A 16,587-nucleotide genomic window follows, 5' to 3' on the forward strand; every position below is an offset into this window, starting at 1 on the left:
CCATTGGAGCTTTGCTTCTCCCGCACAGCATCGCTAGCAGAGGAGGCTATTTTAGGAAACACCAGAGGTTTTCAGAAGATACCAACTCATTGGGCTCAGCCTGGAAAGGGGGAATGAAATCCTTTCATTAAATCCCCCAGGCTGAAATCCTCTGCCCATTTACCTAAATGGACTTCAAATGGTGTTCCTAAAGGTCTGCCTTTCACTTAACCCAAGCCCCAGGCGTGTGGCTGCAGACCCTGGGGCGCTCACAGCAGAGCTGGCCATTGAAGGTCTCACTGAGATGATTATGAATCACACAAGTGGCAAACCCAAACCCAAGTGGGCCCACAACTCATTAACCCAGAGCTCCGAGCAGAAAACAGGACTTTTGCCTTTCTTTTGCATGTGTTTGCTTCAATCTTCCCCGATTTTAGCGCATGAAAGGAAAGCTGCTCAGCTGACAAAAACCCTGCTGAAAAGCCAGGAAGGATTTGCTGGCTGGGGAGGAGGGGCTGCCCCCTGTGAAGGAACAATGTCGTGGTGGCACTGGAGTTAAAAAGGGGCAAGATTTGGTTTCAAAGCTGCAAGAAGGGGTTTTGTGCGCTCCCACCTTTCCAAGTCCAACAGCTCAGCCCGGCAGTTTGCTTTGTAGGTCAAGGCTTTGGGAATCACCTGGGGTTTTAAAGAAACACCAATAAATTAAACCTGGTATAAACAGTGCACAAAGGGAGGGCTGCAGCCTCCAGGGGCTTTGCCTGAAGCAAGCGCAGAGGAAAGGGGAAACGGCTCATGGGGCTGCCCGGGAACAGGGACAACGCCAAGACATTGCAATGATACAGAGGCAAAAGGAAGCCTTTCATCAGCCCCTTCCTCCATCCATGCCCCCGACACGGCTCCCGCTGGGAAGAACTTCGTGCTCAAAGGGCAAACGCTCTGCACCTTGAGAGCCCAGCCCAGGTGAGTGCGGTGCAGGGGTGAAGCTCTGCTGACCAGCCAGCTCCACTACTTGCTGTTGGGGGTTTGCTTCTCCTGCACCGGCTGCTTGTGCTTCTGGGCGATGCCATAGGGGACATGGGCAGCGATGGTGCCCATCTCTTTGGCTCCCTCCACGTGGAACATCTGGTCATCAAAGAAGATGTGAGGACGGATCTTCTTCAGCAGCGGCCCCTTGGGAGCCCCGGCCAGGAACAAAGCCTCATCCGTCTCCAGGCCCCAGCTGCGCAGAGTCTTTAGTGCCCGGGCCCCGGAGCTGGCCGCGCTCCTGGCAGTGACCAGGTAGGTGCGAATGGGACATTCCATCCTCAGCCCCTTGCAATAGAACTTCTTCTGCAGCTTCCCCAGGGCCTCCAGGAAACCCTTCAGGGGTCCCTGTTGGGGCAAGAAGAAACCATCACTGTGCAGAGCTCCACGTTATCCCTTCCTCCAGGCACCCAGTCCCAGCAGAGCCAGACACGTGGCAAACCCCTTCTCCCTGTGGGCCCCAGGAGCAACAGCATGGGGCCATCTGCAGCCATCCCATGGGCCAGCTGACCCACGGCATCTCACACTCCATGTGCCAACCCCTGGCTTGCTCCCAGAGGCAAGAACATCCCTGTGGGCTGCCTTCCAGAGGCTATTTCTGGCTGGACCCCAGCGCTACCTGTGCCAGAGGCTTGTTCTCGTGAGCCTTTTCGTGCTCAAAAAACATGTCCAAGCCGTGAGCCTTCACAATCTGCTCCGACTCATCAGAGAAGAGCACAGCATCACCATCGAACGCCACCCGCAGCTGGTTCTCCGACACCTCCAGGTCTTTGCTGGGGCTGAAGATGGTGGCTGCAGCGATCCCTGTGGAGGTAAAGCGTGAGGCAAGAAGCAGCAGTTACCCAAGGACCCAGCCTCGTGGCTTATTCATTGAGGAGCAAAGTAAAACGCAACAGGCTGGAAGCAAACGCTGCAAGGAGATGCATGCACCCAATAGTGCCTGCAGGTTGGCCCCAAGACCTTTTACAGCAAACAGATGACAAACCTCCCTTGGCATACAAGAATTAATGGGGGAAAACAGTGCTTTTGCCTTGGAAGAGCTGTGAAGCTTGAGAAAAACCTTATTACTATGGAAACTAGAGGCTGGCGCATGAAGGATGGGATGTGGGACAAGGCAGACCCTAGCTTTCACACTGATGCAGGGACATTGGAGCTATGGCTGTTGACACCAACCCTCTGAGGGCTCCAGGCTCCCCCCACTTTCCCCCACAAGCCAAACCTCAGACTCACCCTCTTCAATGGCCCCACTCACTTTCTCGGCGTCGGAGGAGAGGTAGAGGTTGGTGTGGTAGGCCTTGAGGTAACAGATGGGGCTGTTCCCTCCCGTCATGCAGAACCTCTCGATGAACAGATCTGAGGGCAGATGGACCCAGGGTGAGCCCCGCTGCCCCAGAAAAGCCTTGACACTGTTCCCCCATGGCCTCCCAAGAGCAGCAGGATGGGGCTAACCTTGGTACCACTGCTCAACAGCACGGCTGATGGCCAGAGCATCCTCACCACCAACCATCACCACTGAGAGCCGAGGAAACAGGGGAGAGGTGGGCTCAGCACGTGGTTTGGAGGAAGAGATGGGAGAACACATCTCCATATCCCACTGCCAAGCAGTAACACTGCCTAAAGCCATGGGCACCTGCACAGAGCACGGCTTTGCTCTCACCATAGTGGTTGATGCTGTTGATCAAGCGAACCCCAACCTGGGCATGGTTGTTGGTCATGAGGACGATGTCGAAGAGCTCCTCGCTGTCAGGGTAGAGCTCACGCAGCTTCGTGTTCACTGCTTCCAGCGCCTGCAGCACCCAGGGTGAAGGGAAGGAGTCAGTGAGGCCCCAACACAGCCCTGACCCCCTCAGCACCGAGCAAAACCCTTCTGTGACCAAAGCCAGGGATCTGACCGACCCCAACCGCACCGTGGTGACCCCAGCAAGTGCCTTTAGCTGGGGAAAAGGGACTGATGTGGGGAGCACCCATGGAGCTGCTCTGCTGTTTGCACACACAAAAGGTTTCAGGCTTTCATGAGGAGATGGGAATAACTCTGAGTTAACAGGTAAGTGTTTTTCAAGCAATCTGAAACCAAATGCCTCGCTGCAACATGTCAGCACTAGGAGCTGGCGGCTCCAGCAAGGCTGAATTCAGCCAGTTTAAAAGAATAAATACAATTTAATTAAAAAACCTCAAATCCAATAAAAATATGAGAATTCCCCAGCAGGAAATGATCCAAATGGATGAGTTCTTCAATTCCTGGGCTCCGTTGCCAACTTGGAAAATCCAGCATTTCCTCAGTCTTGGAAGAAGCACATCACTTGCCAGGAAGTTTATTTGACCTCCGTTTGCTCCGTGGCTCCATCCCTTCTGCCACACTGCTCATTTCCCACCCCTTCCCCACACGAGCACCCCATTGCTCTCCCCTGACACTTTGGGTGAGGACCACGGAGCGGGTCTCGGCTGTGGCGGGTGGATGCTCACCTTGACGAAGGGGAAGGCAGCCCCGGGGAGGAAGGGCTCGTTCTCGTGGTCCAGCTGGTATTTCACATAGGCCTCCACCCCCTGCTCGCTGTAAATCTTCTGCTCCTCCTCCATGCGGAACAGCGCGCGCGAGGACACCGCGATGGTGATGGCGTTCTCGGGCTTGGGCTGCAGGGAAAGGGAGGCAATGGGGAGGCAGCCCCTGCACCAGACCCGAGATGGGATCTGCTGACTTCAGCATGAACGGCCACGGTGCGGGTGACACCTCCATAGCGATGCGAAGGATAACGGGGCAGCTGCAACCCTGATGTTCCAATGCTTCACCAGGCGAAGCCTTGATGCACCATCCCCACGCATTCAGGATACCCAAGAGCCTTTTTCTGCTGCTCGCATCATGCCAAAACCCTCCCAAAGCAAACAGGCTCTCAGGATCCACCCCGACCCAACGTGCTACCCCAGGAGAACCACTCAACCCCAGGCAGAAGGAATTTGGGTGGCTTTTCCCCACCTCCCCAGCCAGCAAAAGCCACACACTGCGGCTTGGCCTGTTCTGCACTCCCACGATGCTGTCCAGATGTGACAAACAACCCGTGCCAGCTCAGCTCATAAAAACACTTGATATAGCTATTGTGGGCGGAAACATGACAAACAGGTGGTGCAAGCAGTGATTTATGAGTCATTATTATTAATGTTCGAGGGCTTGATCCAAAATCCACTGAAGTCAGCGAGGGGCCTTGGCAGCGAGAAAGGGGACGCCAGGAAAGTCAATCTCGCCTTGACCCCCACCCGTCCTTCCTCCCCCCCCTCGGAGGGCACAAGGGTGCTAATCCCCATCACTTGCTCACAAGTATGAAAGCGAGTTCGTTACTGATGGCCAGCAAGAAATCCTCGCTCCCAGAACAGCAAATCCCAAGGAGGGAGAGCGGTGCAGCTGCCCTGTCCCCAGCAGACTCTGCCCACAGCAAATCCCAGGAGTGGGACAGGGTTTGGGGCTCACACCCGGGATGCTCCCTGGGTGCAATCCCAGCCCATGTGCTCTCTGGCTGTGCCCAGGGATGCATCTGCGCAGGGAGCCCGTGAAATCCAGGTCATCAGCACTCCAGAACCACCTCACCCTCAGCTCCCCTGTGACTTCCAGGATCCTGGCGCTGCCCCTGTGAGTAATGCTCCAGCAATGCCGTTTGCCATGGGGCAGGAGGGCGCCTTCGCCAGCTCCGCACACCCAGGTGCTCCGGAGTTCAGGCTCCCACCCCGCCTAGGGCTGAGCTGCACAGGAACAGCAGCCGGGCAGGGACACGGCACCCATCAGCACTGGGGATCCTGCCCTGGGGCTCGCTCTGCCCCCAGCCCGCCCCCGCTGATCCTGCGGAGCCTGGAGACGCACCCAGGGCTGAGTCAGTGCAGCCCCGATGCCGTTCCCAGCCCCGATGCCGTTCCCAGCCTTTTGAGCAGTACCCGAGGCCAGCCCTGCAGTGCGGCTGATCCCTGAACACCTCTCCAAAGCCACACGAGTACCCAGAGCCCCCGCACACAGATTAGAGAGCACATGATGACTTGACACACATTAGCTCAGGCTGAGGACATCCCTAAGGCCAAAGAGATCCCTTTCCCACTGCATTTGCAAGGAATTTGGTCTCATTTGGAAGCATTCCTTTTGCACAAGCAGTTAAACACCCCTCGGAGCACGAAAGATCACTGAGGTCCATGCGGAAGCTGATCAGCAACACCAGCATCACTCCCACCAGTGAACCACAGCCAGGTCCCCATCTCACCTTTAACCCACCCAGTGGGTGCTAGCTATTAACCTGGAGGGCCAGGTTGAGACTTGGCCTGTGACAACTCATTAATTAATAACTCTGGTGTCATGGGCCATTTATTAGCTGAAAATATTAATAACTAGTAAAGGTCTTGGACATCCGGCTGTTAGCCTTCAGCAGGGAGCCCTGCTGCTCCATGCAGGTCCTGAGTTCCTGCCAGCACTGGGTTATTTATCCAGGTACACAGGAGATCCACTGGGTGTTTGCTCCCTGCTCCCGGTCCCCAATGGACAATGGGGCAGAGCATCCTCCCCAGAACTGTCAGGAAAGCAGCACCCACAGCACAGGGAGATGTTCCAGGGTGCTGAGGCGCTGGCACAGGGTGCCCAGAGAAGCTGTGGCTGCCCCATCCCTGGCAGTGTTCAAGGCCAGGTTGGACACAGGGGCTTGGAGCAAGCTGCTCGAGTGGAAGGGGTCCCTGCCCGGGGCAGGGGTTGGAGCTGGAGGAGCTTTAAGGTCCCTTCCAACCCAAACCAGGCTGTGGCTCTATGAGATGCGTGGGGCTGCAAGCAGAGCCTAACTGGGTTCCCAGCCCGGATTTGCACCTCTGTCTCCCCACACCTTGCACTGGGCGGGTGCCAAGAGCACAAGCACCTTGCACAACGGCAGCCAGGCTGCTCAAGGTCCCTTCCCTGCCATTAAAGGCACCAGCCTCCAGGAGGTTCATTTAAGAGGCAATAAACACAGCAATAAAAATAACCATAAGCCTGGGGCCTCGCTCTGCCCCGGCCTGGGCTGGAGCCCCAGCTGCCTCCGGGTGGGAAACCCGGCCTCCGGGAATGGGACCTGCCGGATCCTGTTCGCTCCTGCCAAGGAAGATTTGCACCTTTGGAGGACTTTCTGCAGGAACATCTCAGCCGGGCGCTAACGCAGCTCTGGGCTGGGCTGGGATTATCCCTGTTTGCTCGCCGGGAAATGCTGATGTGGACAGAATAAGGCAATTCTGCTCTGAGAGGAGGGATCTGCGCTTGGCCATTCCTTTGAAGTGGAGGTTTCACTTGGAAGCGTTCCCTCCTCAAGGTTGTTTGGATGCCTCTCCATCCCCGCTGGTACTGCAGGAGATCATTACCACATCCAAAACCAGGCTACAGGAACCGCAGCACCGCGAATCCTCTGTCAGAGCCCTGCAAACAGCCCAACAAACCCCCCTTTGCCCTGAAACGTCACAATCGGGGGGGAAACACCCTTCATTTTTAACAGGAAATGTGTGCATGGAAAGGTCCTGCTCACAGCGCTCGCTGGGACGTGCTCAGTCCCACAGGCCGTCATGGAGCTCAGCGCCCATCCCAACACAGCCGCTTGCTGCCCCGGCCCAGTAGGTTTGGGCACTCTGAATGGCAAACCCTGATTTACCCTCCGAGGAGCAGCCAAGGTCAGTTAAGGCTCAGGAAGTGGCTGCAGGGCTCTGCCCAGCCGAATCCAACCAAATGTGCTGCCTGGGGATTCCTGGTGGGTCCTGTCCCTTCCCATGGGAAGGTCAGATCCAGCCCCATCCTGAACATCAAGCAAGAGGTTCACGATGTGTCTAACAGAACGAGCAGGCAGCATGGGGGAAGGTCCCATCCCACCCCTGGGCTCAGCCACACAGGAGAGATGACCAGGAACATGTCCTGACAGCCCAGCCTTCTGAAGAGGAGCATCACCCCTTGGCACAGGGGCAGTGGGTGCCCCGCAAGGTCCAAACCCACCCATCTCAGAAGCATCAGTGACCCTTTCCTGCAGGTTCCAGCTCCATAAAGGGCAAAATCCATCCCAGACCCCAACACCCTGGGGTTGGGTACAGATGTATTCCTGTACATTGCACATCCTCCTCTGCAGACCCAACAGCTGCTGCCTTTAAATGACTCCTTTCATCACATAATTAATCTCACAAATCCTAAGCACCTTCCCCAGGGATTGGGGGCAGACATTTGGAAATCCCACATGCTCCCAGATGTGCCACAGTGGCACCAACACCAGCACTGCCCTCCCTGGCTGGCTCTGAGGAGGAGCCACAGCAGGGATCCCCTTCTGCACCCCTTGAACCTTTTGCACTGCCTGGAGCTGAATCAAGGACCCACCTTGACCCTAAAAACCTGCAGGAACCCTGGCCCTTCCCTGGATGCTGCAGAAGACCAAAACTGTGGCCAAATTGGAGATGAATATTGGAGAGGTTTGGCCACAGAAAGGGAAGGGTTTGCTCCAGGCTCAAGCATGGTCCCTACCGCACCTAAAACACCCCAAAACTGAGCACCCCAGGGAGCCGGATTGGGTCCCCATGGGTGCAGGGGACGGGCAGAGCAGCTCCAGCTCCCACCATCCCGGCCTCTCCTCCCTGCAGTGTCACTGGAGAGGCCAGGGGACATACCCCGCATTGCTGAGGGGTGACAGGTCCCATCGCTGACCTCCCCGGCTGCCAGCAGCGAGGTGGGAGCAGGCTTGGGAAGAGCAGAGACCCCTGCAAAGCCGGGGAGCCCCGTGGGGACGTCCTGTCCACCCATATCCCAGCCTGGAATGGGGTCCTGCGCCTTACAGCCCCCCTCCAAGAGGAGCAGAGCCCACAGCTCGCTCCTGCTCCCCCATCACCGGACCCTGCTCCGGCTGCCAGAGCCGCTGAGCCAGGAGGACGGACAGACCCACCGGGACCGACAGACCCACGGGAACGGGTGACAGCGAGCTCCATTTCCACATGCAAAAGGGAGCCCCGGGCGGGTGCGAGCCCCCTGCTCGGGATCGGATTAAAGTTCAGGGCAATGGCTGGGATGGCTTTGAGTTTTCCAGAGGCATTATTTATACTCGGAGAGTGCCCTGCAGGCATCCATCACGGCCCCGGCAGCTGCCTGGCAGCGCTGTGCTGTGTGACGGCAGCCGAGCTGCTGGCCATGGGCACAGGGGTCCCCAGCTTGCCCCATGGAAGGGCATGGGGCCAGGCTGGAATTGCCCCCAGCCCCACATGGAGGATAACGTAGCCTAGTCCTGAATGCAGGGATCTCAGATCTGCTGTTGGGAATCTGGGAACACGCAGGGAACTGAGGGAATCCAGGGAGATGGGGGCAAGCCGGATTGATCCCAGGCAACCAAAGGCAACCCAGGGATGCCATGGAGGGGTGGGGGCACTTAGAGAGATGAAGGGGTTCCCCAAGGACCTGGATTGAGATAGGGGCTCCAGGAAAAAACAGAGACACGCAGGGGGACCCTGGAGAGGCTGGGGGACATGGAGCACCCAGAGGGCTCCATGGGGAACCCAGAGAAGATGAAACACCCAGGAGGACCCTGGAGCATCTGCAGGAGATGGGGCACCCAGAGAGACCCAGAAAAGAGGAGGCACCACATCGGTGCCCCGTGCCTCAGTTTCCCTAGCTGTACAGCAGAGAAAGGCGCGCTGGTCACGGCGCTGGCCACAAGGAGAGGAAGAGGAGGAGCCCGGGCTGATGACAGCACGAAACGAGAGCACCCAGCGGCATCCCACCACCAAGCCAGGCTGCCCCTCTCCTCCGGGGAGGGTGACGGCCGCAGCGCTGAGGGTTGGCAGCGCCGGGGGCTGCAGCCGGGTCCCAGCACGGAGTCCACGGCAGCTGCTGCCCGGCAGAGCTTTGTCCCCGCGCTCCCCACATCCACACCGCAGGGACCCGCAGCCCCCGGGGTGGCCGTGGCCGTGGCCGGGTGGGCTCCGAGGGGGCCCAGCCTCACGCACCGCAGCTACGGGCGCGCTTCCAGGCGCTCCCATGTTCAGCCCTGGTTAGATAACGCAGGCTTTACCTCTAATCGCCCCGTAGCAGGCGAGCCTGGCAGGGGCCTCTCTACCCCTGTGACACCCCGGGCAGGGACTCGGCTGTCCCCCTGCTCCGCTGCAGCCACCTCTCCTGTCCCTGGCAGGGCCTCCTGCCTTGGCACAGGCAGCTCCTGGGGCACGGAGCCGCTCTTGCAAGGACACCTCAGCCCAGGAGGGACCCGGGGACCTGCGGGAACCCAGAGAGACTGCAGGGATCCTGAGAGATATCGGGCAAATGAGTGATGCCACAGAGTGGGAGCACCTGGAGAGAGGCAGGGATTCCCCAAGGGCCTGGATTGAGATGGGGGCTCAAGGGAAAAACAGAGACACGCAGGAGGACCCTGGAGAAGCCGGAGGACATGGGGCATCCAGCGGGTTCCACGGGGGACCAGGAGAAGATGAGACACCCAGGAGGACCCCAGAGCATCTGCAGGAGATGGGGCACCCAGCGGGACCCGAAGGAGATGGGGATGCGGGGAGGAAAGGGGAAGCACTCAGAGGGGCTGGCTCCCATCTGGGTCGGGGGCACGGCGGGGCTCTCACCGATTTGGGTTTCTTCTTGGGGGCGAGGTTATCGTAGAACGCTTTGGCCTCCTCCCAGGGCCGCCCCGCCGCGCCCGGCGCCCCGGCGGTTCCCGGCGGCTCCATAGCGCGGCGGCTCCGGGGCACCGGCGGGTCCGCACGTACCGGGCGCTCCCGGAGCCGCGGCCGTTCGGCGGAACGCGCTTTATAAGGCATCCCATGAAGCTCCGGGGTTTCAGCCCACCGGGCCACGGTTTAACCGCTTCGGGACCGAGCCCGAGCCCGCCGCCCCCCGAACACCGGAGTCGCTCCGGAGCAGAGTCAGCGCCGGGGGCTGCAAACGCCGAGGAGCGAAGGGAAAGGGCTGGGGACGGGGTGGCACCAGCAGAGAGCGCGGGGAGGGCACCTACGGGTGGCACCGGGGGGCTCTCGGTGGTCGCCGGGGTTTGCTCACCCCTGCAGAGCACAGGGGGGCACCGGGGAGCTGAATGAGCACAAGGAAGGGTCAGGAGCAGGAGCCCGTGAGTGCCCTGCGCTGTGTGTGGTTGGTGGAATGAATGTGGGTATTAATGAGGGCTCTTCACTAAGCGTTCTCCCACAAGAGCTGGTGGGGTTGAGTCCTACCAAAGGTGTGCATAGAGCTAGGGCTGAAAATGGACCAATAGACACCAAACACACCCCCCCCCCCCCCCCCCGAGGGCCTGGGGAGCAGGGAGTGAACCCCAGAGACCAAAACCCACCAGGCAGGAAGAGCCAAGGGATGGAGGATCCCACTTCACCTCACCCAGCACAGGGCAGAGCCGCAGCACCGAGCTCAGCAGAAGGGTTTTACCCAAAGCAGCCCTGCCCCTATAGACCACAGCCTCAGGGAGCCCCCTTTTCCCTGCCCTTGAGACAACCAAACACAACCTGGCTTGCACTGAAGTTCAGCCACAAGAGCCCGGCCAGGTGAGGTGAACAGGGCTGGCTCCAGGCCTCACCCAGCTGCCTGGATCCCAAACCCTTTGGGATGCCCTCCTTGGATTTTAACATCATTTCAGCCTCATCAAAGGCTCCTTTTCCCTTTGCAGGTCCCTCCTGAGACATACCTGAGCTTGCTTTGGGGTGGCCTCAAGGGAAGCCCGAGCTCTGAGGGCCCCAGGATCACTGAGGCCATTCTTGAGTCCCAGCTTGAGTTGCTGCCCTTTCCAACAGCAGCCCTGGCACATCCCCAGGCTCCCGCACAGCAGCAATGCCCTGGTGTCCCTTGTCCCCCCTTCCCCAGGCACTGCTGAGCTGCAAACGCACACGCAGAGCCCAGGCATGCCCAAGGTGCAGAGCTCCCTTGCCAGCAGCACTCCTAAACATGCACACACTGCTCTGGCTTGGGCATCTCGCATCGCTGCGCTCGGGTGCTGGGTGCTGCAGGGCGGATGAGATGTTGGTGGGTGCAGGGTGACCAAGCACCCAGCCAGGAGCCAGCCCTGCCTGTTCACTATGGAGAAGTGCTCCAAGCTGGTGAGAGCTCCCTAGCAACAGGCACGGTCCCTGCTGGCTGCTGATGGAGGAGAAAGGCCAAAGGAAGACACGTGCAGGGAAGATGGGGGTGAAGAGAAGGCTGAGAAGGAGGATGCGGATACAGTGGCTGCAGGTTCCAGCTGCTGGTGGTGCTGGGATGGTGCCCAGGACAAAGCCACCAGGTCCCCAGGCTATGCCCAGCCCTGGACACAGCAAGGGTCCAGCTCCTGGTTGCCAAGGGAAACACATTTCCAGCACAGATCCACCCCGGATGGGTAACATCCTCCTCCCCAAAGCTACCTGCATGGCTGAAGGGTTTCAAATTCACCCATCTGAACCCAACTGTGCTATTCCCGAGGGCTTCTCCATCTCTTGGAGTGTCACAGATACCTATGAATGATGCTCAGAGCGCAGCGTTATCATCCCACTCTCCCCAGCAGCCTTTTGGGGGAGCACCACACAGGGGGGACAGTTTATTTTCCCATTAAAAAAATAGATAACCTCACCATTTAACAGATTACAGTCAAAACCACCACAGCGTGCAGACTAAATACCGGCCTGGGACAATATTCCTGTCCTTGGGCAGGAGGGATGGAGGCAGCAGGCTGGGGTGGGGGGAGGAAGGAGGCAGACAAGTTTCTTGTGGCCTCAGAGCCCTGCCAGGAGGCTCAGCAGGTACTGAGCCCATCCACACCTCTCCACAGCCCTGGTGCCCTGTAGTGCCATGCACCAGGATATGCCTTCAACACCCACACTCCTGTCACTGCCCCAGGGCAACCTGCAGAAGCCTTTGCCTTCAATGTGGGACCCCAGGCCACAGCTCAGTATCCAGGACCTCCACAGAGCATCCAAGATGCTGCTGGGGCAGTTGTGGAGGTCACCCACTTGCTCTGCCAGCTCCCAGAGGTGATGGGGTGGAAGGTGGCTTCTGGGATCAGACACTGGCCACATCCAGGGGTGGCCCTGGACACTGCTGCTGTCCCCTAAAGGAACCTGACAAATCCTGGCTGCTCCCAGCAGACAAATCAGAGCTGAAGAAATGAAACCAAGCACCCTGCCTGAGCTCCCAGCACCCCGGAGCCAGCCCTGGTCCTTCCAGGCAGGGAATTGCCAGTGAAGGACCAGGAGCAGGATCTGGGACTGACTTTTCAGCCTCCCCGTAGGCACCACAAGCAATGAAATGGGGTGGGGGGGAGAATCAGCAGCAAAGGAAAAGAGCTGGGTTCAGTTAGGATCAGGGAACAGGCCAGGAGGAAGCAGCAGGGACATGGGAACAACTGGTCCTGGATGGCAGGACATGCACCATTGGCTGCAGGGAGTCCAGCTCCAAATGGGAGAGGGTGGATTTGGGGATAACCTCAAGCCCACAGTACCCAGAGCAGGCTCTATCCATCAAGGGAGAGCTACAGCCCATGGGCCGCAGCCTGCCAAGGATGCAGTGGGGATGGGTGGCAGGAAGGACGGACGGAGCATGGCTCATGCCTGGGGCAAAGCGGGCACAGGGACACTCAGCGGGAACAGGGATGTGGAAAACCCATCCCAGGGAGCAGAGGTTGGCTGCAGCCAGTCCAGCCCCGACCCCGCAGGGCTCTATTTCTGCATGTCACACTGCAGGAGGAGGACGATGGAGGGGTCGCTCCTCGCTGCCTCCTTGAACTCCTCCAGGGAGATCTGGTCATCCTTGTCCTTGTCCATCTTTGTGAAGATCTTGTCGACGCGCTGCTGCGGTGTCAGCCCGTCTTGGTTCATCCTCATCATGATCACAGTCCCCACCATCTTGTAAATGGCCTGCAGGAACAAGAGGAGCAAAGGATCAGAGTGGGAATGTTGGATGGACAGAAGGTTCCAAGACAAGGCAGGAGACATGACCATTGCTTTCTGGGAGCCCACATGAGCTATGTTGCTGCACAGCTACATCAGGTGCTCAGCAGGTACCTTTCAGACAAAGCTCTGGGCAGGAAAAGTCATCCTTTAGTGCCAAAAGGACCCAACAGCTGGGAAAAGCCTGGGCAAAGCCAGCTACCCCTGCTGCTTTTGAGCCCCGGTACCTCAATGATCTCCAGCATCTCCAAGCGCGTGATCTTCCCGTCCCCATCCAGGTCGTACATCTCAAAGGCCCAGTTGAGTTTCTGCTCAAAGGTGCCCCTGGAGGTGACGCTCAGGGCGCAGATGAACTCCCTGAAGTCAATGGTCCCATCGCCGTTCTTGTCGAAGGTGCGGAACGCGTGCTGGGCAAACTTGGAGGCATCTCCATAGGGGAAAAACTGCAGGGAGGGGAGAAGAGAGAGGTGGAAATGAGGAGGGGGAGCTACAGGGTGTTGGAGCCCTGGAGGCAGCTCTCAGCCCCATCCAGTGGAGCCCACCTTGATGTAGAGCTGCTGGAACTCCTCCAGGTTGAGGATACCGGTGGGACAGTCCTTGAGGAAGCCCTTGTACCACTGCTTCAGCTCCTGCTCGCTGAACTCCGTGCTCCTCACCAGGTCATCCAGCATCTCCGGGGCCAGTTTGCTGCTGTGCTTGCCCATGGCTGCCCCTGAGAGGGAAAGCATGGGTCTGACACAGCAGGCATGGAGAGGGCTGGTGCTCCCAGGCCCTCCCTCCACCCCGGCAGCTGGTTAACCCCACACCATGATGTCCATTGCCCTCTAAAGATGGGACAAAGAAGAGGCAGCACAAACCCTCCCTGGCACCGCTGGCCTCACAGCGCCCAGCTGGTGGCCAAGCAGGGGGTGAGGACGGGCTGTGCCGTGGGGCACGGGCAGAGCCTGTGTGTGTGGGCAGGCCGTGGAGCCTCTTCGATACACGCCGTGCCCGCTCCCACGCAGCGCCGGCTGCCAGCGCGGCACAGCCCGAGCACCAGATGGTTTGCGGAGAGCTCCTGGAGCTCCTCTCTCCATGGAGTTGAGCAGAAGTTAACCTGGAGCCTGACCAAGCTCCATCTCCCATCCAAGCATCTGATTTCCTGGCCATGTGGGCTCAGGGACAAGGGGGCACCCTGCGATGGGCACAAGCCTCCCCCCAACCCCTCCCGCAGGAATGCGAGGCTTCCATCCAGCCCCCTCCCAGCGACTCCCGCAGGCAGAGGCTGCTTCCTGCCCCATCATCCTACCGGCATCTGCCACCGTCTGCTGTGGCAGCGCTTAACCCACCACCCCTCTGCAGCCAGCACTGAGGAGACATCCAGACACCCACAGAGCACGACGCTTCCCAGTGATGCCCAGCTCGGCCGTGGAGCTGCACGAGCCCTCCTGGCATCAGAGCCCAGCTCTGACCGGCAGGGACAGGTTAATCCCCACCGGGTACCACACTCATGTCATCCTGCATCTCCCACCACCGCGCTGGTGGGTGAGTACAGCCCCTCACCAGCCCAAGGGGCAGCTCTTCCCATCAGGGAACAGCAGTGAGGACCTTTGCTAGAAGCATCACACCGTATCCTGCAAGCCAAGCCCTCAAAGAGCCCAGGACTCAAAAGCAGCATCCTTTGGTCCAGACCTCGATTCCCTTCTGAGCAAGACCCAGCACAGGCCATGCCAGGACAGGGGACAGCAGCAGGGACAGTCACCCGCTTGGCATGAGCTGCTCATCTCAAACCACCGATACCATCATGGGCCATGGGCTGTTGGTCCCAAAACAGGACAGAGGAAGGGTCAGCACGAGTGTCCCAGCACCCAGCATCACCCACTGGGTCGGCACCCATCGGGAAGCAGGGGAGGGGATGGACGGGGCGGCGGGGCCGGGGGCTGCTCTGCCCACCCGGGGGTAGCTCCGGGGCACCGACCCCGACAACCCCGGGGAACCGAGTCCCAGCCCCGGGGGGGACGTGGCCCCGGCGGCCCTTACCTGGCGTGCGGCGCTGACGGCGGCGGGGCCGGTGCCGGTACCGGAGGGGCCGCGGTCCAGCCCGGCGGCTCTGCCCGCGCCGCTCCCGCCCCACTTGTAGCCGCGGGCCGTCCGCCCCCCCACCGGCGGCAGCGTTCACCCATTGGCTGGGAGCGCTGTCAATCAACCGAGGGGCAGGAGGGGGGGTCGAGGTGGGATACTGGGGGATATTGGAATGCTGGTGGAGGGAAATGGCACTGGGAAGCTGGGGGATGCTGGAGGGGAAAGTGGAGAGAGGGATGCTGGGGGGATGCTGGGGGGATGCTGGCAGTGGGATGCTGGGGGGATGCTGGCAGTGGGATGCAGGGGGGATGCTGGCAGTGAGATGCAGAGGGGATGCTGGCAGTGGGATGCAGGGGGGATGCTGGCAGTGGGATGCAGGCAGTGCTGGTTCAGCATCAGGGATGCTGCAGGCCCTGCCTGCCTGGGGGTGCTAGCCTGGTCACCAGTGAGCAGAGCCCTCCTGCACTCCCTGCCCTGATGCTGCTTGCTGCTTGTTTCCTTCTCTCTGCCATGCTCACCTGCCTCTGGCTCCTGTTCCTGGTGTGCCTGACCCCAAAGCATCCCAAAATCCCTTCCCTTGTGCTTGAGGGCTGGCAAAGGCCGTGCTGCCTGTATCCCCCTGCCAGGCACCCAGCAAGGCCCCACACTGAGGGGGGCACACCAGGACCTCCCTGCTTGGCAGAGCAGCAACAAGCACAGAGGGGAAAGGGCCCATGAATCTGCCCTGATCTCCAGAACCAAACGTGGAGTGTTTGCATGGCGGTCACTGGTGGCTCTTCCCAGTGACCTTGGTCATCCCACCATGATCCCAGTGCCACCCTTGCAGCTGGTGGCCACTGAGCTGGGATGAAGTCTCCAGCCAGCCACGGCTGGTCCCACACCCTGGTTCCCAAGGGGACTGTGGGATGCCATGGGGTGCTCCCCTTTCCCATTGGGGCTGCAGGGACCCATCATGCTGGGGGCAGAAGGAATGGACACCCCATGGCTGGACACACATCCCTGCACCATGCCCTTGGCCAGGGATGGATCCCCACCTGGGCTGGGGTGATTCAGCCCCACAGCTTCCAGGTCCCTCCACCGGGCACATGGCCTCAGAACCTCTCCATGAGCCTCTCCAAGAGCACAGGGGGATGAGCATTCCCCCCCCAGCACCCCATGGCTGGTTCTCATGTGCTCAGCTCATGGGACGGGCTGTGCCAAAGGGGCATGAGGTGGCTGGAAGAGGTTGGGGAGCACCAGGCTGTGGGTGCCACAGCGATGCCCTGGGGCTGCTGTAGGGTACTGGGGTGCCCAACTTTATGGGGCTATGACACCCCAAGTCCCGGTGCTGGGGAAATGGGAACGGCCGCGCTGGTGCCCTCAAGCACCGGGCTGGAGCACCCGGCTGAGCCCAGCGGCTAGATCGGGGTACCCCAAAACCCTCGCATGAGCCCAGGCTCAACTGGGATGTTGGCCCTGGGGCAGCAGGGGGGCTCCAGCCTGTCTGGGCTCTGCAGACGGCTCTGGCTCCACGCTGCCCTTTGCTCCCCACTCCCGCAGCAGCGTCACCCCAGCTCCGTGCCCCGGGCTCGGTGCAGAGCTCCCGAAGTCCCCGTTACCCAGCGGCGCTGCGGATGCGAAGGGCTGCAGCTTCCCCCAGCGGCTACGGGCTGC

The 16,587-nt window shown here is 60.0% G+C and overlaps 2 protein-coding genes across 3 annotated transcripts; both read right to left on the minus strand.

Moving 5' to 3' along the window:
• Positions 1–9,763, minus strand: NT5C1A (5'-nucleotidase, cytosolic IA). 2 transcript variants are annotated; one of them, XM_062630985.1, is made up of 6 exons: positions 9,577–9,762; positions 3,466–3,633; positions 2,660–2,789; positions 2,233–2,355; positions 1,622–1,806; positions 1–1,350 (listed from the first exon to the last, which is right to left on the minus strand). In XM_062630985.1, the coding sequence occupies exons 1-6, from the start codon at positions 9,679–9,681 to the stop codon at positions 985–987; spliced, it is 1,077 nt and encodes a 358-aa protein (XP_062486969.1). In that variant the 5' UTR covers positions 9,682–9,762; the 3' UTR covers positions 1–984. The 2 variants fall into 2 exon arrangements, with proteins under 2 accessions (XP_062486969.1, XP_062486970.1); XM_062630986.1 differs by lacking the exon at positions 1,622–1,806 and having other exon boundaries at positions 2,255–2,355; positions 9,577–9,763.
• A 2,481-nt stretch (positions 9,764–12,244) lies between these two features.
• HPCAL4 (hippocalcin like 4) lies at positions 12,245–14,986 on the minus strand. The gene is made up of 4 exons (XM_062631008.1): positions 14,893–14,986; positions 13,416–13,585; positions 13,101–13,316; positions 12,245–12,840 (listed from the first exon to the last, which is right to left on the minus strand). Exons 2-4 carry the CDS (start codon positions 13,575–13,577, stop codon positions 12,643–12,645), a joined length of 576 nt encoding a protein of 191 aa, XP_062486992.1. The 5' UTR covers positions 13,578–13,585; positions 14,893–14,986; the 3' UTR covers positions 12,245–12,642.
• Between the last annotated feature and the right edge of the window lie 1,601 nt (positions 14,987–16,587).

The sequence above is a fragment of the Pezoporus occidentalis genome, unplaced genomic scaffold (assembly GCF_034315485.1).
Source record: "Pezoporus occidentalis ecotype Australia unplaced genomic scaffold, CSIRO_AGI_Poc_V1 ctg362, whole genome shotgun sequence".
NCBI classification, from domain to species: Eukaryota; Metazoa; Chordata; class Aves; order Psittaciformes; family Psittacidae; genus Pezoporus; species Pezoporus occidentalis.

Coding starts and splice junctions, on each gene's coding strand:
- HPCAL4 (XM_062631008.1), bottom strand. CDS start 13,577: ATGGGCAAGCACAGCAGCAAACTGGCCCCGGAGATGCTGGATGACCTG. Junction 13,317..13,415: donor TCCAGCAGCTCTACATCAAG/GTGGGCTCCACT, acceptor CCCTCCCTGCAG/TTTTTCCCCTATGGAGATGC. Junction 12,841..13,100: donor AGATGCTGGAGATCATTGAG/GTACCGGGGCTC, acceptor TTGTTCCTGCAG/GCCATTTACAAGATGGTGGG.
- NT5C1A (XM_062630985.1), bottom strand. CDS start 9,681: ATGGAGCCGCCGGGAACCGCCGGGGCGCCGGGCGCGGCGGGGCGGCCC. Junction 2,790..3,465: donor CTGCCTTCCCCTTCGTCAAG/GTGAGCATCCAC, acceptor TGGGTGCTGCAG/GCGCTGGAAGCAGTGAACAC. Junction 1,807..2,232: donor GAGTGGGGCCATTGAAGAGG/GTGAGTCTGAGG, acceptor TTACCTCCACAG/GGATCGCTGCAGCCACCATC.